At 31.4% G+C, this 24,407-nt stretch overlaps 1 protein-coding gene across 1 annotated transcript; it reads right to left on the bottom strand.

The window, feature by feature from the left end:
* Positions 1-17,299: 17,299 nt before the first annotated feature.
* Positions 17,300-24,372, bottom strand: LOC139485798 (von Willebrand factor D and EGF domain-containing protein-like). The gene is made up of 8 exons (XM_071270445.1): positions 24,175-24,372; positions 23,234-23,395; positions 22,030-22,225; positions 20,919-21,109; positions 19,831-20,091; positions 19,157-19,181; positions 18,445-18,562; positions 17,300-18,057 (listed from the first exon to the last, which is right to left on the bottom strand). Exons 1-8 carry the CDS (start codon positions 24,355-24,357, stop codon positions 18,003-18,005), a joined length of 1,191 nt encoding a protein of 396 aa, XP_071126546.1. The 5' UTR covers positions 24,358-24,372; the 3' UTR covers positions 17,300-18,002.
* Between the last annotated feature and the right edge of the window lie 35 nt (positions 24,373-24,407).

Genomic DNA, 24,407 nt, shown 5'->3' with positions numbered 1-24,407 from the left:
TGCGGGGTTAAAGGTATGTATGCTTTAAAAAAAGGTGATATCAGCAAAATATTTATTTATTTGAATGGAAGAATCGCTCTCTCTCTCTCTTGAAATCATCATATTAAAAAGTCCTTTGATTGACTGTTCTTCCGTTTCGTTTTTTTTCAAAGGAAAGATATTATTCTCGAGTCAATTTAGAAAAAAAATGTTCAGTGATATAGAATTATGTGTAAGGTAGATTATCATATAATTTATTTTTCTGTCCTTTTGTTTTGTAGATTGACTCATCAACTCCAACAGAATATCAAGTGTTAGAGGGACAAGAATTAGATATACCAGTAGAATTAACTATGCCATTATCATGTGCTTGGCCAAAACATGCGTATGTTGAATAGAATGAATCAGATGTTATTAAAACAAAACTATCTGCCAAGAAACCAAATCTTTTGACCTGATTAAAATAAATGTATTTTCTTTCTAATCTTCTATAGATGTAAGATTATGAGATATTAGAGCTTACACCGAACAGCAAGCCATATAAGGACCCAAACTGACTAGCGTAAAACTATTTGAACAGGGAAACCAAAGGTCTAATCTATCTAAAAACAACGAGAAACAAGACACACTATTGAAACCACATCAACAAACGACAACCACAGACAATGTTTCATAATTTTAAAAATAAGACAAAGGCAAAGATGACCGATAATATTTTCGCTTCATTTCTTTAGGTGAATAATCATATTGTAATACACAGACATTAAGTCCCCGAGGGTATTACCAGCTCAGTAGTCAACATTTCGGTGTTGACATGAATATCAATAATTTGGTCATTTTTTGTAGATTTCCTGTTTACAAAACTTTGAATTTTTCGAAAAACTAAGGATTTTCTTATTCCATGAATAGATTACCTTAGTCGTATTTGGCCCAACTTTTTGGATTCTCAATGCTCTTCAACTATCTACTTGTTTGGCTTTATAAATATTTCGATATGAGCGTCACTGATGAGTCTTTTGTAGATGAAACGAATGTCTGTTCTTCTAAATTATAATCCTGGTACTTTTGATAACTATTACATCAAATCACAAAACTTCGAACACAATTCGCCATGCTTAAGTCAGAAGAAAACAAAACAGTACTACAGCAAGACTACGTGTGAAAATCTGCTTTTCGACAATTTTCACAAAAGTACTAAACACCGAGAAAATTCAAAACGGTAAGTCTCTTATCAAATTGTAAAATCAAACACAACAAATAAGTAATAGTCCAAGTCAGGCTTACACCGTACCTTTTTAAACAGAAGATATTTCGGAAAGGAGCTCCATAACCATAACCAATACCGTAGCAGTTTATTTTCGCGTGGTGTAAATTTTTTTGCTTATTTTTGCGGATAGAACAAAATCGCCAAAAAATAAATTGCGCCAATTTAAAAGTGTACATGCAAAGGTATCGAGAAAATTCAAAACGGTAAGTCTCTTATCAAATTGTAAAATCAAACACAACAAATAAGTAATAGTCCAAGTCAGGCTTACACCGTACCTTTTTAAACAGAAGATATTTCGGAAAGGAGCTCCATAACCATAACCAATACCGTAGCAGTTTATTTTCGCGTGGTGTAAATTTTTTTGCTTATTTTTGCGGATAGAACAAAATCGCCAAAAAATAAATTGCGCCAATTTAAAAGTGTACATGCAAAGGTATTGATAAAAGTTTTAATCCGCCAAAATAATAACCGTCAAAATATTTCATATACCTTGTCTAATGAAAATTGCGAAATTTTACACCACTAAAATAATCTGCTGGTATTTGTAGCTTTTAGAGCCATTGCTTATACTTTTCAAATTTTAGCATGAATTTTAAATCCCAGATATTGTTTTGAATCATCCTTCATGTAAGTACATCCTTAGAGTTATATTTTATTTTTTTGTTTTCATTTTTTTCTGCAATAAATGATTGACCTTAAATGCGATACAAATACAGTAGTACAGATAACATGCACTGATGTTTACTAATTTACGTATATTTTCGCTCATCGTTCAGACAAAAATGGCCTCTCTTTTGTCCCTGTTTCGAAAGCTTAAACGTTAATTTCAAATTTTCCAACAATGTACTAATATTGTATTATGTCAATTTGTATTTCGTTCATTCTGTCTTTCATATATATACTTTCAGTACACCAAGTACCAAAGACAACATCAAACAAAATAGTTGTCTCTTGGTTCTCTTAAATGGGGTACCAGATTATCAACATGATAAAGTAAACGAGGAAAAGTGCGTAAACGGAAAAACAGTAGATGGGATCGTCTTCAAGCCAGACAGATGTGGTATTAAGTTTTCTCATAGTAACTGGAAGGAAAAACAAACAATTAAAATATTTGGCCAAACAGATCAACTGGTAAATGTTCAGGATATAATAATATTTTTACGACTGTACAACGCCGATGATGTGGCACCAACTGACCCAATACTTAATTAGAAAAACATTCACCTGCCAGATATCAAGGTGTGTAATTATTCTATTCAGCCTTTTCAATATTTCAATGTAATACGTAGTTTGTTTTCGTAAAATACCGTTTATTGGTATTTTTAGAATTGAAAATTCAAATTTTCTTTAATTTATAAAAGATAAAAAAAACTTTATACATCTACCATATATTGAATGAGGCAATCTAATTCAGGTTTATGTTAAGGACGCAGATATTTTAACATTAGGAAAAAGCTGCTACTCGCACAACGATCCTCATATGATGACCTTCGATCAAAGGTATGTTCAAACTGTTTTATGTATTTTTATTTTGTTTTGGTTTCTTTACGTTAAAACATTTTATTACGAATGTAATAAAATTTCCTTAATACAATTTTTAGATTAAAAATATCGTTTAAAAAAAACCTCAGAATTCTTTTCTAATTCATAAGACGAAAATGTTACAAATCTATAAAAAAAAAAAGGCAACAGTAGTATACCGCTGTTCAAAACTCATAAATCCATGGACAAAAAACAAAATCGGGATAACAAACTAAAACCGAGGGAAACGCATTAAATATAAGAGGAGAACAACGACATAACACTAAAATGTAACACACATAGACAAAATCCCACGAGAATAACAAATATAACATATATATATAACATCAAAACCAAATACATGAATTTGGGATAGACAAGTACCGTGACACGTCTTATCGCAATGTGAATTTACACTCAAAAATAAGAGAAAGCAAACGACACAACGTTATAATGTAATACACACAGAAACGAACTATAATATAACAATGACCATATTCCTGACTTGGTACAGGGCATTTTTAAAGGAAAAAATGGTGGGTTGAACCTGGTTTTGTGGCATGCCAAACCTCGCACTTTTATGGCCATGTGAAATATAACATCAAAATGACAACACAGGACTACAATATAAATAAATTGGAGAACACAATTGACAAAGAATCACACGAACAACAGCCAACAAAAGGCAACAAGTTCAAAATTTTAATACGCCAGAAGTGTATTTTGTCCACACAAGACCTATGTGTGACGCACAGATAAAATACGTGGCAAATATATTGTTGTTCCCGCAGGAGAAGGAGATTTACGCAAGGGCATTTCATCAGCATCTCCTTATGGTGTTCAATAGTGAGATATCAATATTTCAGAACATGTATTCGGTACCATCATTCCCCCGATATGGGGTTTACCCAAACCAGGAAGCTTTTAAAACAAAAGATTGAAACAGTCTTCTCCACTTGATGACGTCCTGATTTGAAACGGTAATGCGGCATTGATATGATGCCAAAATATATGAATAAATACAATAATTATACATCTGACGATTAAAACTTAAACTGACTTGTAATTGCATCATTTTCAGTTTCGTCAATTGGGCTTGTTAGAGTATAACATGTATAATTCGTAGGATTTGTCGTATCAAATTTAAGTTCATATGATATATGCTTATACATATTCAATACCATAAAGAACTCAGAAGGAAATGATTAGAACGTTGAGGGATACATGTGTGCTTATATTGTTTTCTTCAGACATTTAATGCAAGTTATTATTTTAGTAATTATGAACTCCAGATTTACAATGGGCTTACAGAAGGGGAATATATATTGTACAAGCACGATAGTTTGCCATTTCAGGTAAATTAAATGATTTAGATACCATGTTTGTACAATGTCAGATTAAATATGATGAAAAGTAATGTTTCTGTTGTGAATCCTTAATTTAAAAAAAAAATGAATTATGATCAACTAAAAATCCATCTTGTTAAAAATGTCTCATTCCTGTTCATATTAATTCCGTGTAAATAAAAAGACCTGTTGAAGAACTTGCAGTCTTGTCTGAATTGATATATCATAAAATGAAAAATTTACATTTATTTCTCATGTCTGAGGGAGATACGAAAATTTAGTTGAACTACTAAAAAAAATTTCCGAGGGAAAATTCAGGTTGAACAACGAGACCCGATATTACCGATACTCAGAGGTATGAAGTTTTGTTAAATGTTTTATAGAGACTTAACAAAGCAGTTATATTGATTTCGCTGTTAATATTTACATGCAGTGGAAAAATAAAAAGTTACCAGTAACTTATAATCTAAAAACAAATGAATCTGAATCAGTTAAATATGGGTAACAATCCTCTTGTGCTACAAACAAGCAAGATTAAAATAGTGACAGTAAAATAAAAACAATAAGTAGACCAAAATACGTATAATGATGAAAACTATGTTTCCAACAAAAGGTATTGGTTTATAATACTTCTACTCACATTTTAAGATAAGTTGTATGTGATTTCAAATGACTACCAAGAAGGTGGTCACTCATTCTGAAATGGACAATACACTTATATTTATTTTTAAAGAACACCCTATAATGACGAAATTAGGATTTTCAACAAGCATCATATCATGTGCCAAGTTTACATACTCGAACACATCCCGTATTTTTTCTCAATATGTTGAGAGCGAAAAGTACATGGCATTATGCCTGATTTATATCAATTTTTAAGGCCAAGTGGAATGCATTATGATCGTCTCATATTCATACAAAGGCCACAAATTCAAGTATAATCATTAAAAACTGTTTACCGCACATTTCTTAACCCACATCATGCATTGTAACTGTTTGTTAATCATGACATCCCTGAACAAGAAAACTGTTTATTGCAATACACTTACATCTTAACAACAAAACAAAAGATAAATGGAATATGTAGCTAAAAACACACGTTGCACGATCTGAAATTTACGTACTAATATTTGAAATCGCATATACTTGAAGCGATTGCAATTGTATTGGCTTATCAAGCATTAACATGAACATACCCATTTTCATTGAAATGTTTTATTTGAATTTGTATTTTCCGTTTCTGTTCAATAGGTCAGTGTGTTATACAAGAATTTTCTGTAACTGCGGTATTGCTGTACGAAGTAGTGACAGCCTGTTTGTAGCAAATTATTGTGAGACAAATTATAAGGGACAAAGAAAGACAAATCGATACATGTCACAAAGATTATGTGATGACCAAAGCCTTATAGTTACAAAAAAGGGAACAACATATGAGGTACGATATATATATTTATTTCTCTTCATAATATTTAAAACTTTGGAGTAGGTCCAGTAAGACCCGTGTTTGTCCCAAAATATAGCAGTTTTACAAAATTGTTAAAATGTAAACTTTTATTTATTTATTGGAAAGAAGAATGCTTCTGCTATATTAGGGGCTGGTTTTTTACAAAATAATGCACATATATCGTGTACTAGCATCATTTAGTCATTCTTTGTTACTGAAATCTTTACAATTTTAGCATTTCAGTTAAATTTTAAACGATTTCCGTCTGAAATAAAAGTGGCCGCTTTTGTGTTCATTCTTAATATTGAAATGTAAATTGTATTTGATGATAATACATAACATATATAAAAATTGAGGATGAACACGCATGCGGCCACTTTCATTTTTGACAAAAACCATCTGAAAAATTCCGTTTTATGACATATATGATAGATTTTTCATATTTGAGCTTGAATCGGAGCATTTATAATTACTAAATTAGATGAAATAGATATTTAAGTGTTTAAAAAAGTGTCCAAAATCTTTCGTCAGATGAACCTGAAATTTGAGGCCAAAATCGGCCCTTAACCGACCTACTCCTTTATAAGTTTCCAAATGGTGAAGTTGAAATCATCCCTTGGTAAATATTACGGACGCCATCACGAGTTGGTTGACCGTTATGGAATAACCGTTTCACAAATGATATCGGATATGTTCCTAACGTCGTAACTACAATCCACTTCCCTTTCATGAATGTGACCTACCTAATTAGACTATTTACCGGATTTGTTATCACATAAGCAACACGACGGTTGCCACATGTGGAGCAGGATCTGGTTACCCTTCCGGAGCACCGGAGATCATCCATAGTTTTTGGTTGGGTTCGTTAATTATGCTTAGTCTTTAGTTTTTTTATACTGTGTCATGTGTACTATTGTTTTTCTGTTTGTCTTTTTCATTTTTAGCCATGGTGTTGTCAGTTTATTTTCGATTTATGAGTTTGACTGTCCCTTTGGTATCTTTCGTCCCCCTCCCCCCTTGTTAATTGAACTAATAGTTATTTGCGTTTGATAACCGCGTCAGTTACTGAGGTAAAATATTAAGTAGGGTGGGTATTCTGCTGTTTTCTACTAATTTGTCGCGTTCTTTGATGCTTTATTTGTTACCATTCTGAGATTTAATGATAATAATCGTTTTACCTGTTCCAGGAGAGTGCAATTGCAACGATGGCCATTATGGCGATTCCTGTTCCCTAACACGTTACAACGCATCAACAATTATCAAAAATGCATTTGAAGATCTATGCGATTCATCACAGAAACCATGCCGTACTTTTATCATTCCTGGATCTGACTTCATCAATGGAACAGGTCTTACATGCAAATATACCTCTATGTCTGTAAGTTTTAGGTTATCAATGGGTTTTTTTTATTGCAAAGTTAAAAATGTACATTCTTTTAAAGAACCGATGATGTAGCATTATGATATATCTCTATATCAAAACGGTGCAGTATATTTTTGCATAAAAAGTAATTGAAGGCGGAAATCTGTGCATTTTTCAAGTTTAGTAGTAAACAACAACAAAAAACATTACATTTTTAAGAAATGACAAGCACATTTGATTTAAGTTTGTATTATTATGATTACAACATGAATACCATTTCTAATGCAGTTTATCTTGAAAACTACGATCGCTGTTTCGGCTAATTAGTCGGGCAGTTGCCTATGTTTTACACATTCAACTTTACCATTCTCTTTTTTATTTCATTTTTTAAAATAAACACATTTACTAGATGGCAGTACTACTTACAGTTCAGATAGATGTATCGGTACATTTAAATGAATTGTTGCCATGGGATGTACATTGACGTTTACAGATTTGGAAGCAATGTACTAGTATGTGGATTTTAAAATATACCCCTTCTCAATCTCCACCCTGAATTGTTTTGAGTTGAATATATGCCCAATTTATTCAATGTTTATGTGCCTTCGAATCCCAAACAGGACATGATGTTGTAGAGAAGTTATTCATTGTGATGAGAAAGAAATCTTTCAAACTTATGTTGGGAAAGTATTCTCCTTATCCCAACAACAGACAAAAACACATCGATTTATTGATCTAGGTTGTTGATAGCGCAACGTCCAAGGACTAATTATTTTAAGCATCCTCAAATTAAGAAGAACACATCACAGTCCCTTAAGAGTCTTGGAATTCAAACGGTTCAATACCAACTTCTGAGGACGAATACTTGGTAAATGGATACTGATTTAAGCTCCTCCCATTCATATCTTTTCCTATCAAAAGCAGTCAATGGAATGATTAAATGGTACTGTAACTAAGTTAATCCGTTTATAAAAATAACAATGTATTCACTCGTGGAACAGAGGAAAAATATTTAAATCATGTAACAATGATGCATTAATGATATGTCTAAAGAGTATTTTATGTATTTTGTAGTTAAAATCTAACGGAAGCACAACATTGCTTGAAGTTGGAGATATGTTTACCTATCCTGGCACATATGCAAATTCACTATTTATGTACTGTAAATTGCCAGGATTGAGGAAGAAAAGATCAGTTGAAGTAACTATCGTTGCTACTGGATACCGAATAGCAGTTTCAAACAATAAAGAAAATTACTCTGAAATACTCACTAATATCGTCTTTGACTCTACGTGCTATGCATGCAACACCACAACTATGTCATGTGACAAATTGGTAAGTCAAAATTGAAGAGAACTCCTCGCTACGTTATAGGGGTCAAGTGTACTACAATATAACTTTATGTGGTAGATTCAATTTTCAATGTTTACAGAGAAGGGATATACTGTCCACATAAAAAGTTTTACACTTCTACAATAAATGTTATACATTAAATAATACAAATCACTTGAAAAACTAAACTGGCATATTTTTTCTAACGAACAAAATTTTTGACTTGGTAAATGCTTCCAGCACGTTTTTCGTTAATTATGCAACAAATATATCTGTGTTGTTGTTGTTTGATGTCACATCATAAGGGTTGTGAGCGTCAAATGTGCAATACTTTACACAGTTTAACGAATACATTAATATACTATCAAACTTAATTCCATAACTGTCCGGTGTAGATTCTAACGAACTTATCTATTAAATATGTAGAAAAAAACAAAATGATACTGCCATACATGAACATGTTTTACAGATTAGTTTAGTGTTTAATCTTTGTTATAAGATTGATTTATTGATTTGTTTGTGTTTAAACGCCATTTTCTGCATTATCAGCCATTTCGTGGTAGCATTATGTTTTGAAGGCATTCGGAGTAGAGATAAGCAAATCGATCTTCGGTTAGAAAACTAAAATTCTTATTTGATAACGATTGAAGTCGAGTTCATGTTCATATTGTAGGGTTCGAACTAACAACCAAAGTATTGATCGGCTAGTGGTACAGAAGAGGACGACCACCGCGGCCCCGGTTATGGCCAGATATTACTTAAATATTAAATTATATACTTGTAATTATAGTTATGTCTCAATATGTTTTTATAGAAAAGACAGTTTAACTAAATTTACTTTCATGTCTTCTCTTTTTTTTTCTATTCTACAGACAACCTGTTACATGTATATTAAAGTTGATAGTAAGTAAACATTATTTATGCAAATACTTGGTCCGGGTACACAGTTATTTCGTAGTGCATTTCTTTTAAACAATAAATGAAAATAACAAAAATCTTATTTCGTAGTGCATTTTTTTAAAGTTATAAATGAAAATGAAAAAAAATAAAGATTGATATTTGGTCTCAGAGTATTTGGTGTACACTTATCTGCAACTTTTGTACTTGTATTATTGCATTCGTTAATTCACATACTCTTCAGGCGAATCAGAGATGAAACTTTTGATAATAATACCAATAGTAGCGACTGCTGTCATTGTATTGATTTTCATGGCTGTACTCATCTGCAAATGGAAACAAAAACCAAAGTAAGTAGTGATATAAAAATTACATTTTTTTGCTTTTTTTTACAATGCAAGTATCTGTCAAGAAAGCCTTCAGTATGTTTACATCCCAGCTCCTTTGTTCTACCAGGGTTAATCTGGGCCGGATCATCCCTACCAGATCACCCCAGCTTGAGTTTCTTTGTTTTGCATGCTTTCCTTTACATATAGTCAGTTACAAACACATCAAAATTCAATGTTAGTTCAGATACTAGTATGTTTTTAATTAATATAATATTTCTCCATATGGTCATCTGTTACTTTTATAACGGGATTATCCAATACAAAATATTTGTCTAATAAGAAATTTTCTTTTCTCTGATGTAAAATATTTAAACATCGTATTCGGGGGTCATGAAGGGTATATATTATGATAATATATAAAGAATACTATAATGATTGTGTGGCGTTCTAGATTGTATATTGACCTGTAAATGGTTTTCCGTCTAATCTAAAACAACTGGAATGTAAAATGGTATCCCATTCGGACTTGGTGTGTCATTGTTACATGTAGATCAGCCTCTGGCCTCCGGTCATCGGGTTGATCCTACACTGATACACTGCGTCCTCATGGGATAACTATTACTTACCTATTAACCTCGTAAATGGTGAGCCATTGTTATATTTAAATGTATGTTTTTATTACATTTTTTTTTAACTCTTAAGTGGTATTTTGATATATTGATGACCATGGCAAGTGTTTAAAACATTTATTATTTTGAAAATATATTTAGAAACAGGAAGATTTGAAGCTTGGTATAATGCGTTGACACTTATCTTATGATGTACACCGTATGACAAAAGAATAATCTAAAATTTGATTGTATTCATATAAGAGTGATTCTTTTATAGATAAATGAATTATATTGTATTTACCAATCAAACAGCAATACAAGAAAAAGCAGGTGGTGTTAAAAATAAAAGTTAAGTGGGAATAATAACACTCTCAAAAGTATAACTTGCGTTTCTGATACAGTTATATGTATCTTAAAATATGTTAATGATGAGCGAGTTTGACTAAGTATTTTGGATAATATAATGCTGCATTGTTATTGAATGAATTACATGGTATTTTTCACCAATTTCTATGTGGTGAGCTTTTCTTTCTCTGCTGGTGTATTTGCCATTAGGGCATTCCATGTGCCATGATAGATGGGGAATACTATGTCTAAAAGTAACCAAAAGAATTATTGATATTTTAAAAGGACAAATTTATAGTTATTATTTATATATTGCAACTCCTATAACTGTTCCAAATGATATATTTAGGATAAAAAAAAACGTCATTATAGAATTTGGAGTGGCTGACGTTAAAATTCCCCGGATTTATACATTGATGTCGTTGATAAAAACTCAACGGAAACGCACTGTCAACGTCATGAATAAGGATATATCTATTCATACTGCAACTAGTTGTGGGTATTTTCTTAATATATTGACGCAGCTATATTTTCTGCAATGTCAATTTCGTCATGGAACACTTTTTCCACAGTCAGGGATTCATTTAGGGATGAAAATAAGTTTGAAATGTGTTTTCCTATTTCAAAAGCTATCAATGTATTAATTCAAGTTGCAGTATCAAAACAGTATTAGGTCAATGTAAAAAAATATACACTTTTTTGTAGTAGGAACAAAACTAGGGAAGGGCTCGGTTTCTCAGTCTCATACAAAAAAGTTTATATATTTCTGACATTGACCTGATATTGTATATATATATATATATATGGTCAGTGACTGTACATCAAAAAATTATCAGAAATGATAATACTGTCAAATCAATTTGACAACGCAAATAGGACAGCTGCAATATTTATACAAAAAATATAAAATTCAGTAGAAACTCCATATGATACCCGACTACAATAAAATTTCAGAGGTAAAGATAGATTCAAAAAACATTCGTAGGCATCAAACAATTATATATCATGCATACAAGGGGTTTTTGCCAAAAATACTGGTTTCGACGTTAACAAATTTCCCTCGCCTAAAGGCTCCGGCAATTTTCACCTCTAAACGAGAAAACACTTTTAACAATGTTTAATATATAACTATATATTTGTATACAATTGTGAATGAAGTTTCAACTATCATAATGATAATTAAAGTCATATGCAACTTCAAATTAAAAACAAATTATGGATACGTTTTTATAGCTAAATTACTAGTTATTTTATTGAACTTTCGCATGTTTCGTATTTATACTCAAGAACATTTGATAATTTTTCTAAGCTTAGAAGAAATTTAGTTTTATAATTATCTGCTTCCAGTAAACAATTCGCCGATATTTTTTCCGTATTCAGCGAACTAAGCGTGACCTTTCTCGAAAATATCCGGTGAGTGCAATACGCCTGCGGTATATTCATTTAAATTAATTAGTATCTTATTGAACATTTTATACGCGTGGTCAACATCCATGCTTTTTTGTTGATTGTTTACCTTATGGATACAATTGGTAAACTACGGCTTTAAAACATGATAATTAATTTAATAAATGACTTTAATAGTCCTGTCTTTTCTCATTTCAGAGAGTCGTATTTTAGAAACTCAACATTAAGCCTGCCAACCACATCACAACAGACAGGGCCAAATTCTCATTTTATGGACACAGAAAACATAGTTCTAACTGACAAATTACCATCTGAATCTGACTTAAATAATACAAAGTTTGGTCGGTTATAGATGACTATATTAGCAGATATTGCAGTTCATTTGCAGATTGTTGACTTTTTAGCGATAATGAATAAGCGAAAATTTATGACATTGTTAACGCATTTGTACTCTCCTTTCTCTTTTCCATATGTCATATGGTATTGTTATTTGTATTAGAGCTATAATAATGTTTATAAAGAAAGCATGTGACAAAAGTACGTTTGAAATATTGTTGCTCCACATTTCCGGTTATGTGTTTAATCTTGATTGTTTTCGGCTTGTTTTCCCTTTTTGTCATTAAACAATATACGGACGTTCTCTTCTTCGAAAAATAAAATAAGATATATCTATAGAAAAAATAGAAAAAAGAAAGAAGGACATATAGCTCATGTGATAATATTTATTATCCTTTTTCATGCCCTGATATCCGACCATGTTTTGTCACAATAAGACAATTACACCTATGTAGTTAAAAACCTAATTGAGTGTGTAATGAATAGCTTGCTTAATCCTGTTGCCCCTTGGGGAAGCATATATATATGCCAATAACGAGATTTCTCTACCTTGTTTTGTTTTTTTGTTAGCCTCTCCAGATCATGTCACATGTACCCTTCTTTCCACATCTCGGCTGCGACATTCCTTCTCCCACAGATCTTGGTTTGATCTCAGGCCATCTGATGTTAAGAATGTCCCTGAGACAGTTGTTAATGAAGACTTGTTTTTGAAGCAGGCCTTTAGTTGTTTTTCAAGTCTCAGCTCCAGATAAGAGAATGTTTTTACATTTGAGTTGAACATGCGTATTTTGGTCTTAAAAGTGATGTATCATGCTTTCCAAATTCATCCAATCATATTAAACGCAATTCTAACTCCTGATTTTCTATATCTTTATATGAACTACCGAGACTACGCTTGCATGGTATATGGAGGAATCCCCTCCTTATAATGTACAGTACAAGTCAGTAAATAAACTTAAAGTAAATAAATTTAAAAGAAAATATATCAATCTTTATAGGTAAAATATTTGACTTATACACATCCATAGTTTATGTACAAGCCAAAGGATCTTCCAAAAACTAAACATATCACTGATTTGAATCACTCCTTCCATCCATTGTCAGGTTAGATAAACAACAAACATTTATGTCTACTCTCTTTTTCTTCGGGAACAACGTGTACATGGAAAATCAAATATGATTCACAGCAACAAATGTCAATCACTGAAACATAGGATTCTAACTTGGAAAAGGCAGATACAGAACGTGTTGGTTTAACAAGTTTGTTACATTTTTGTTTATTTATTCAAGTGAAAACGAATATAAAAAAATTTGAACTAATTTTTGAAATTGTCACCTATCAAGTCTATTCGTTTTGTATATATATCGTTGTCAACATGATGAAATTTTATGCGATTGTCATACACGTTATAGGAGTAGCTAGCTGATTTTAACCACTATTTTTACATATGAAAATGCATGTTCCAAGTCAAGAATATGACAGTTATTAACCATTCGTTTGATGTGTGTGAGCTTTTAGTTTTGCCATTTTATCAAGGACTTTCCGTTACGAATTTTCATCGGAGTTCGGTTTTTTTTTTTTTACTTTTTGCCAACTATATATATAATTTAGAAGATTTTGTTTGATTGCCAATTAGACAACTCTTCACAACAGACTAAATGACACAGATATAACAACTATTGGTCGCCGTCAAGGCTTCAACAATGAACAAAGCCCATATCACCTAGTCAATTATAAAAGATCGCGACAAAGCTAAGGTAAAAGATTTCAAACGTGGAAAATAAGCCTAACTTATGTATTTAATATGATAAAGAACAAAAAATAATTATACTATAAACTGTTTTTGTGATCTATTATCACAACGTAAAGTTGTCAATATCTAGCAACAACTACCACTCATATCAGTGCTAGATACCGTCTCGGATTTGCGGTAAGGGATATGATAGTTTCATCCATTCGTTTGATGTGTTTGAGTGTTTTAGTTTGCCATTTGATTAGGGTCTTTCCATTTTGTGCTTTCCCCGCAGTTCAGTTTTTTTTTGTGATTTTACTTTGGGATAACTTTATAATACATTATAATCGACAAATAAAAACGTCTGGTAAACATGTATGTTTATTTTTTTAACCAACTGGACAATAAAGGTAGATAGTTATAAAATTGGATCATAAAGATCCCTGCTAAACAAAAGCGGAAAAAATTAAGGGGCTATGAGCAGATTTTTTAATTGAACAGTATTTGTCGTCTGTAATTGAACAAAAAGTGGACGTTTCGTATCACCAACACTGTAATCAGCACTTCAGTGTTGACATTAAAATCTATCGTATGGTCATTTTTATTATTTCCTGTTCACAAAACTTTTTCAAAAAACTAAGGATTTTCTTTTCCAAGGAATATTTTACCTTAGCCGTATTTGTCACAAATTTTGGGAATTTTGGCTCCTCCATGCTCTTCAACTTTGTACTTTTTTGGCATTATAACTTTTTTTATATGAGCTTCACTGATGAGTATGGTGTATTAAATTATAATCCTGGTACCTTTGATAACCAATTTGGTAATAGTTCAATAATATGGATTTTTTTATGCTAAACACACAGAGACTTGATTTCATTTATAAATAATTTAGAAGACAAGTAAACTGAAGCCGATCAAGGTTTCCTCGATGAGTACCACAAATACAATGTAACCTTACTGAGATGCTGATGTACGTATCGAGCAGCCAGTGGAATTACAGCATCGGTAAATCAAAATGATATGATATTGTATTTTTTTACTCCATCAATAAAACGCAGTTTCGTTAATTCACATTGCATCATTATGATCCGTACGTGAAAGTTGTATTCGGATAGCGAATCTGTTTTCGTCTTGTTTATGTGTATATAAGATTTGTTTTAAATGTAGTATGGTTGGCAATGAGACAATGAGACAACTCTCGAAAACAAAAGGCTAATTGTTGAATTGTAACTGAAACAAGCCTTATGTGAGTATTGCATGGCCATATAGGAAGAAAATTCTAACTTAATCTAAAATTTGTCATGGTGTAAACTATAAAACAGATAACAAGTCAATATCTTCAAGCATGAAAGCTGATTGTGTATGTGAAATTTCTAAGTCCAAGGACCATAACTCTGCAAATCAAAATCATCAGATCAAAATTTAAACTAAATAATTATGTTACTTGTCATGATAAAACTATTTACCAGTTATCAAATCAATATCTCCAAAATTGACAAAATAAAGTGTGGAAAACTGATTATTTGAGTGAATTTTCAAAGTCCATGGATCACAAATCTACACAAAATTAGCAGACCGGAATGTAGTGTTTATTGTTGTCACCGAATTTGTCAAATGTCACAACGTTTGTAGTTGTAAATCGTATTTTTTTCTGTTGTATTCGTGTGTTGTGTTGGGGATAACTACTCATCCAGTTCATTTGGTAGATTTAATTTTGGATCAACGAAACTTACACGATATATTTCGTTTGCAGTTTGATCAGAAGAAACACCCACAAAGCAAGATAATACAATGAATTATCTAATTACTACTACAATTGAATATTAATGAGTACTATAATTTTCACTGTTATTAATATTAGTTAGATAAGTCATACAAATCTAATCTTGAATTTCATTCTAATTCTTTCTTAATTTTCGGACCACGTTTTAGAAATTTATATGTGACGTCAATATGGGCGTTGCATTGACTATGGCTAACAGGCTGTTATTTTGTAATGTATTCGTTTTTATTCTATAGCTAGTCACCCCTTTAGTTTCATCATGTTTATTTATTATATAGTCATTTTATAATTATTCTTGATAATAATGATGTTTTTGTCCCAGGCGGATAACCCTGGCCTAACAACTTTTTGGAACTTTTGGTACTCGGCGATCTTCAACTTTTTAGTTGTTATGGCTTTCAAACTTTTTACATCTGAGCATAGTTCTGTGGGGATGTAGCGCGCGTCTGGCGTACAAAAATATTTATAACCTGTTACCTTTTGATGGCTATTATTCGTTTGTTTCTCTGTCCAATATTTTCTCCCACTTATCTGTTTATTTGTTGTAACCCTGTCGTGTAATGTTGTCATTGTAATGTTATAATTAACACTTCCATTAAAGTGGGTGGTTTGGCATGCCACAAAACCATATTCAAAACCCACCATTAATTCATAAAATGCCCTGTACCAAGTGAGGAAAATGGCCATTGTAACATTTTAGTTCGTTTCTGTGTGTGTTACATTTCGGTGTTGTGTCTCTGTTGTGTCGTATTTCTCTTATATTTGATACGTTTCTCTCAGTTATAGTCTGTAACCCGGATTTGTTTTTTCTCTATCGATTTATGAATTTTGAACAGCGGTATACTACTGTTGCCTTTATATAGCTCCCTCAATATGTCTTAATTTTATTCAAATAACTAGTCAATGAAAATATACCAGTAAGATGTTAGTTTAAACATATTTATTTATAGTGGATTGGGAAACAAGTTTTGCAACTTATATTAATCCCTTTCCACTTTGCGGGTGCGAGTGCTGCCTTGTAGCGGCATTAGCCTGCTCTTTTTCGAAATCTACAAGGGTGTCTTTAACGTGCAAAAGATATGACTCTCTCTTAACACGGGTCAGCCATTTATCGTCCCCGTCCGACGGACTATCATCGTTTCCTCAAGACCATACTCGCAAATGGTGTCAAGGGAGAGCCGAAAATTCAGTCCCTGAAATTTTCATCCCAGACGATGTTTTATCAGAATTTCATCAAAGTACAGTAAATAGTTATCAAAGGTACCAGGATTATAATTTAGTACGCTAGACGCGCGTTTCGTCTACATATGACTCATCAGTGACGCTCATATCAAAATATTTATAAAGCCAAAGTATTTCATGTATTTATGGAAGTTGTTATGCCTGTTCGCATTATAAATAGCTCACATTTGTAACAGGACCTTTTCGGCAAGATTTTCTTGTGAAAATGCATATATTACCTTGTTCATCACCATCTTACTTAAGGTATAACTACATAAAGTAAACGGCATATATTCGGCATACATTTTAGATACAAAAGTTTAAGATATTCTTTATTAGCTAACATGCACTCGAATCTAGAAGTTACAATATATTATGATTTTATACTTTCTTAGTACTTCAATGTTTTATATACAAATAAGCCATACAATAGGACCCTTATCATGCTTATCATATGAAAAGATGACACATTATAATTTGATTAACACATTGATTGAGTCATTTGGTCAGAATAACATATTCATTTCAACTGTAACGCACATTTATGGATACTTCGATGCATATATAAATTCTTCAGTTCTGCAACGTCTCCAATAACAGATATCGTATTTCATCTGTTTAGCTTTATTCAAAATTTTGATAGACTTGGAAAGATTTAAAGATCAACATATTGTATAAAAACTGTTCTATTATTGGATACTGTAAGTATCCCTTCATCCACCAAATACTCAAACAAATTTTTAAATAATGTATATTTTCAATTCTTGTTCTAAGAAATAAAAATATTTTAAAATATTTGATTTTGATCATTTTCACACAGTCAATAAAAATGCTTAACGTCTAATTTTGATTTTAAAATTCCTGAATATTAGTTATAATGCCTTTATCACGTTATGGTACAGAACATTTACATATATGCATACATATAGACCATTAAATTATCACATTTGAGCAAATAACTCTACAAAATTTCCTGATTCGTCAATAGATTTGAATACTGTTTTTACAGATATGCCGAAACCATTAAATAATCACTTTTGACTAATTACAAATGTAACACTGCAAACTTTCTTGTTTCGTCATTAAACTTAAATACTGTTTTTAGTCATGGTCTTCATGTCACCAACATATGGTTCTTGTTGCCTGAAATCAGAAAGATAGGTCTCGGTTAAATAGAAATAATGTAGACATCAATAATGCATCTTAATCTTAAATATGAAAGCATTAGTTACACTTATGAAGTTTTTGACCGACCAGCCGACATCATTTCAATTCAATGGAACTAATACGGATCATTATAATAGTCAACATACTTTTGTGCCTTTTTTTTCTTATTCTAGCGTTATATTTTATTCCTGTGTTCATTTGTTTTATTAAATTTGAAAATTGCATGCTTTAAAATATAGAATACAGGGAAGTGCTGTGTTTTGTATATAAGATAACAAGTACATAAACGAATTCTAACAGAATGTGTGAATGTTTAATTAAGTATTTGAAACGTATATAACTATGTAAACTTATTTTATTAACCTTGTTCTTATTTTTTTCTTCAGACACAGTAATCCAACTATCAACATGATAATCGAAATCGATATAGCCAACGAAATTACCAAAAATATAGATATTGAGTCTGTTGGTGTCGTAGGCTCTGAAATCAAATAACATAAAAACCGTTAAGTATATGAAAAATTATCTATATCATCATAAGAAGTGTCAGAATAATGTTTTCATAACTTTTGTTATCATTTGTATACCCTAGAGCAAAAATACTGTATAACTGTTTCAGGGCAGAAATGTGAGGATCCGATTACGGGTTGAAAGTTATATAATCGAACTGACCAAAACTGTTCTAAAAAATGTTATCCCTATGATAGAAGTATGTCCAGGGTTAGAAATAATGAATATAATTTAGTACGGAACCAATTCCGTCAATACTTTTGCTATGGTATTAGAACTATTCTATATACTGTACCAGTACATTTCTCTTCACAGATTTCAGAGAGATAATAACTAGCCTCATTCCACAGTATAATTATTATACAAATAAGGAGATGAATGATACAAGTGAGACTATTATTCAACATATGAAGATATTTTATGACGTCCTCAGCGGGACACTATGTTTTCAAGCTATAAAAGACATTCAAAGTAAAGAAATGAAAATAACATTTCTAATTTCCAACAAATCTTTACTGATACATCAATCTATTGCATCATTACAATTGTTCTAAATAAAACATACCTTCTTTTAATCCTGGGCATGTATCCTGCAAAAACATTTAAAGGTTATTAAAACTAGTGTTCAGTCTGATAATCAGCGCATCTTAATAAGTTATAGTCGTTATGACGTAAATAACAGATTTTTCTTCACAAAATAAAATTTCATTAAGCCCTTTATAAGAAGTGAATATTCGCTGGTTTAATAGTCATAACAAAATCTCATTATCGATAACAGGTTAACAATGTATTAAACGTATTATCAAGACTCGAAGGTTACGTCAAAACTAATTGGAAAAGCACTGAATAACAAATCGGTATGCTTTTATTCACCTAGAGATACCTATACATTGACAATTGAGAGGAAGGGGCTGGCAAGAAATTTAAAAAAAGGAAAGAGAACACAGAAGTTTTAAGCAGGATGCGAAATTTGGCAAAATAAAAGGTAAACTTAGAATTTATGTATACAAAGTCAGGATAAACTAATGAAAAACACAGGACCAAATAGAGTGTAAAATAAAAATGCTGCACAGAGATTAAAACTAAAAAATGCATCCTAGCCCTTCCCCAAAAAAATCAACAAGTAGTTCCCTAATGCATTATCTGTTATTTAATTATATACATACTAAAAGAAAGTTATGAAACACTTCAAGCTGGGCTCGAACAAAGTTAGTTTATCAAACATGTGCTTTTACTCACCAATTCGTCGCACTGCAATTCCGTTAGATTACATTTGAAACATGAAGAATCAAAAACGATAATTGTGAGAGGTTCAGTAAAAACCGAACCATTGTTTGATACTGAAACATCATATCCTTCCACATTTTTCTGATCATCTGTAGACCGTTTACGTCGAGTTTCAGGCAATTCGCAATTCATGAAAAAAGAACTTCGAAATTTTCCAGGATACATAAAAGTTTCGTCCCACACAACAGTGCTTGAGGAAGTGTTCTTCAGTATCTGATAAAAAAAACATATTTTTAAATCAGAAAAGTTGCATGATTTCAAATGTATGTTGCACATATGCAGAATTTAAACGGACAACTAAAGGTCTGTCGTGAAGGCCAATTCACTGAGTGCCATTAACAGCTATAAAAACGAATTACGACAAATGAGTTAAAATACAGATAAAATGACGCTTTCGATATGAATAAATTAAAATGCATAATATAATTGACGAAGGTCTACATGGCTGTTTTTATCATGATAAAACCATTTTCAAAAGCCATTTAAAATTGCGAAATTTAAAAACATTTAAAATTAAAAACTAGCACTCGTTATTTTTTTCATTTGTAAATCGTGGCGAAATTTTCTCTATTACAGATGAAGGAAATAGTCAATAGCATGAAACGTATACCTGAATTAAAAAGGAGACTATGAACCGACAGTTTTGAAATTTGAATAGTTTTACATAAATAATTACAATATAATTTAGAATATGACACGTTACAACAGACATTTATAATTTAATGACAAGTAGATAATCCGTTTCTTGCATTAACGGACAGGTAAATGTCGATACGTGCACATGGATTGACCTTTATTTGTTAATGATCTGTGGAATACATGGAAGATGAGCAAAGTAAGTTATAAGACAAATTAATTATTTTGCCTGGACAAAAATGAAATAGGAAATTGAATAAAAAGTTGTATTGCTTCCTCGTGGAACTGATAAAGTTGTAAACAAAACAAAACATCTTCCTCGTCAATGTTTACTCCAATTAGAAAAATATATATATATTTCTGAATTACTGTTCAAGATTATTTATGATATGCCGCAAACTAACCCTAAAAGACTCAAATCTACAAGTCAGGTTACCGTCATCAATAAAATTACTGCCAGGAATTATAAATTTCTTGCATGGTTTTTTCGCCGTATCACATTCTCCTTCAAATGCGTTTCTTATTAATAGCGGTGGTTGTGAAGCATCAGATGAACAAGACGATCCAAAATATCCAGTTGTACAATTACAAACACCTAGAAATAAATACAAACTGCGTTTTGTTCTATCCGTCGAACATTAATTAAAACGCATTGATACAGATTAACTATTTGTGTCATGTTGTTTAGACATTATATAAGAACAAAGTGGTTATTGGCATGTTACTTTTAAAATAAAAAACAATTATTTGTCAAAAAAAACAGTTGACATTTGATCAACTTAAGTATCTTGTAAAGTTACTTTTGAGCACTGAACGCATAAGTACATTAGTATTTTCCACTGCTACCATGATCAATATTTCAAAATAACCTTATAATGAACTTATTTGTATTTTAGTCTTATATACATGATTTTTTCATTGGTTTATATTGGCTTTGAACTAGCTGTCAGTAACTGCGAGTATTCTCAGATCTGTATCTAGTGTCTTTTTTATGTTGGATGTATAAGTACCAGTCGACGTTCACTCAATAGTTTTGTTATGTGAATTAATATACATTAGATAAGTTAAGCCTTTTCAATATTGAATTTTATATCTTGTTCTAGTGTTGTACTGTAACACCATTGTACCAGGTTTGCAAAGAAATGATCGCTCATAAACATGTTTAACACCGCCACATTTTTTTAAGTGCCTGTCCTAAGTTCAAAGCGTGCATTTAATATAAGTGGTTGTCGTTTATTCAAGTCTGTCATATTTAATTTTTTCGTTTTAAATAGTTTTCTTAATTGAAAGTTTTCATATCTTTCATGTCTGACACTTTTAAAGCCAACCATACGGTATGATTGTTTTCATTGTTATAACTGCTTACATCCACTTTTACTTGAACTTTATTGACAATCATAACACATCTCCTTAGTTTTATATTTCATAAATGTTAGGTGTTAACTGATCAACAAATTCAATATCAAATTTCTTTACTTAATTTTACATTATTTTTGAACAATTTGAACGTCTTACCTTCCAAACATTGTCCATGACCTGAACAATTGTCTGCACATGTCGATTCCGATATAAGGTCAAAAATAGATTTCTCGACCCCCAAAGATGTTGTGTCGTTTGTTTTAGTCAAATTTTCTAGTTTCTGTGCTTTTTCTAAACAAACATCGGCAAAACCTTCCAATGTCGACTTGATCCAAGTAGAATTACCTTCATACTGTCAAAGGAATAATTTGATTAATGGATGCAAAACGTAAGTTGTGTTCTATAAAACTTGTGTTAAGTCATGCTAAATTGCTGAAATCTTCACAATGTTAGAATTTGAGTCAAATTTTAGACGTTTCCGTTTTTAATAAAAGTAGCCGCATTTGTGTTCATTCTTAATATTGAAATGTAAGTTGTAAATGAAGATAATTCATTTTATATAAAGATTGAGAGTGAACAGGGATGAGGCCACTTTCATTTTTGACAAAAAACATCTGAAAATTAGCATATTAAGACACATTTGATAGATTTGTCATATTCATGCTTGAATTTATGCGTCTGTAATTACTATCTGAGTTCGAATCTTTCATTTAATTTAATTACATTGTAAATTGACTGAAGTGGACAATTAAGTGTTTAAAACGTGTCCAAATTTTTCATCCGATGAAACTAAACTTTTAGGCTAGGATCGGCCTTTACAGGACAAACTCCTTTTTCAAAACAAATCATGAACACTGAAACTTCTAGCCATTAAGTTTGATTGTTTGTAAAATAAGCAAAAGATCGAGCCCCGAAAAAAATCATAATGGAAAGTCCCACATCAAATGGCAAAACACATCATACGCATGGATAACAAATTTCATTTTCATGACTCGGTACAACATTTTTCTTGTTATATAGCTAGCTAAACATCTCACTTGTAATACAGTCGCATCAATATCCATTATCTTCTTAATCACTATACATACAAATAAATGTGTCAACAAGAAAACGAAAATTGCAAATAGGAAATGCACCTTATCATAACCGATCAACAAAAATACAAAAATTTACCACCAAAGGTCAATAGCACAATGATTTGATTTATAAGTAACGAGCCAAGTCAAATGAATGACACCAAAATATTATAAACTATAATTGAAGTACCATATAAACATGATAAATGAACAAAAAAACGAAATCAATTTAACCTGAAAAAAAATAATTTACTGAAAAAAGTCAACGTTTACATTTAACAAACCTTGATATCCAATATGCAGTTTTCTATGTAGGCCTCTGGATCCATAAATGGAACATATTGGGAACAAGGACCGAATGCAGGAGCGTTATAAATACTGTCAGTACAAAATTGGCGTGCAGTATCATTAGTCCAGCCATTCGACCAGTCAGACTCAATCTGGTTCTAAATGAAAGATAATAATATTTGTTTATCGACAACTTATTTGAAACGTTAATGGGTCGTATTTTTGGACAAGCAATTGAATTTCTATTTTATTTGGACAGCACTGAATATGTTTTTATCATGTGCAATATAATTGGTGCCATTATAACGAATAATATATTTCGTATAACGAATTACCACAGACCACAGATATGTTGTTGTTGTTTTTATGTCCACTTTGTATTCATTTTCTCTTTTTGTGACCTTAAAAAACAACTCTCATCACCAAGACTCAACCCGAATTGTCTTCACTTTGTGTTTCTAGCTATAGATAATAAATATTATTTTAACCATTCCGTAGAACCTGAGATCAGCCAAGGTTTTCTGTGGGGTAAGTATTGATCACTCTTATGTTTCTTTATAGTCTCTTCTAAATAATTTTCCGTCTTTTCTTTTTGCTATTGGGTTATAAGGGAATCTCGACTTATAAGTGTTGAATGTCCTCCTAGAAAGCCACATTTTTTTTTTATTTTTTTTTTGCAATTCATGAGGTGCTTATTGTAATAACTTTGAATACTGTATAACGAATTGTCAATTCACTCGAAATTTTGTTTATTATAATTATTATCATCTTCTTTACAAAATGATCGGATTCATTCAATTAATAAAGTAATATGTACGTTTCATCGTTTGGTGTATGTATCAAAATGGCGACTTATTTCTTATGCCTATATTTGTATTTTTTGACTCGCAATATATTTTTTAACTGATAAATACCTCTTTGTGATTTAAAAACTTACACTTTCATCTACATTTGAATCAGACGTCATTGGATACATAGTTGGCTTATCATCATCTTCCTCAGTTTCGTCAGTCGATTTTGTAATACCACGTCCAACTGATCTCTTCGAAAAGTATACTCTGTTTTTACAGGATGTTGTGTATACACTCTTAAGTATTTTTGTACTTCTACATGTCTTCATTGCAGCGGATAAATTACAGTCCGCACTTCTATAAGGGTAGTGTTCATCAA

This window comes from Mytilus edulis, chromosome 8 (assembly GCF_963676685.1).
Source record: "Mytilus edulis chromosome 8, xbMytEdul2.2, whole genome shotgun sequence".
Taxonomy (NCBI): domain Eukaryota; kingdom Metazoa; phylum Mollusca; class Bivalvia; order Mytilida; family Mytilidae; genus Mytilus; species Mytilus edulis.
The sequence above is the reverse complement of the archived record's forward strand: the minus strand, read 5'-3'. Positions and strand labels throughout refer to the sequence as shown.

Bases quoted from the DNA above. Each gene is read 5' to 3' on its own strand.
- LOC139485798 (XM_071270445.1), bottom strand. From the start codon at position 24,357: ATGAAGACATGTAGAAGTACAAAAATACTTAAGAGTGTATACACAACA. The intron at 21,110-22,029 runs GTAAGACGTTCA...ATTTATTTCTAG, and splicing joins TCATGGACAATGTTTGGAAG to GTGTTTGTAATTGTACAACT. The intron at 18,563-19,156 runs GTATGTTTTATT...ATTTGATTTCAG, and splicing joins ATGCCCAGGATTAAAAGAAG to AGCCTACGACACCAACAGAC.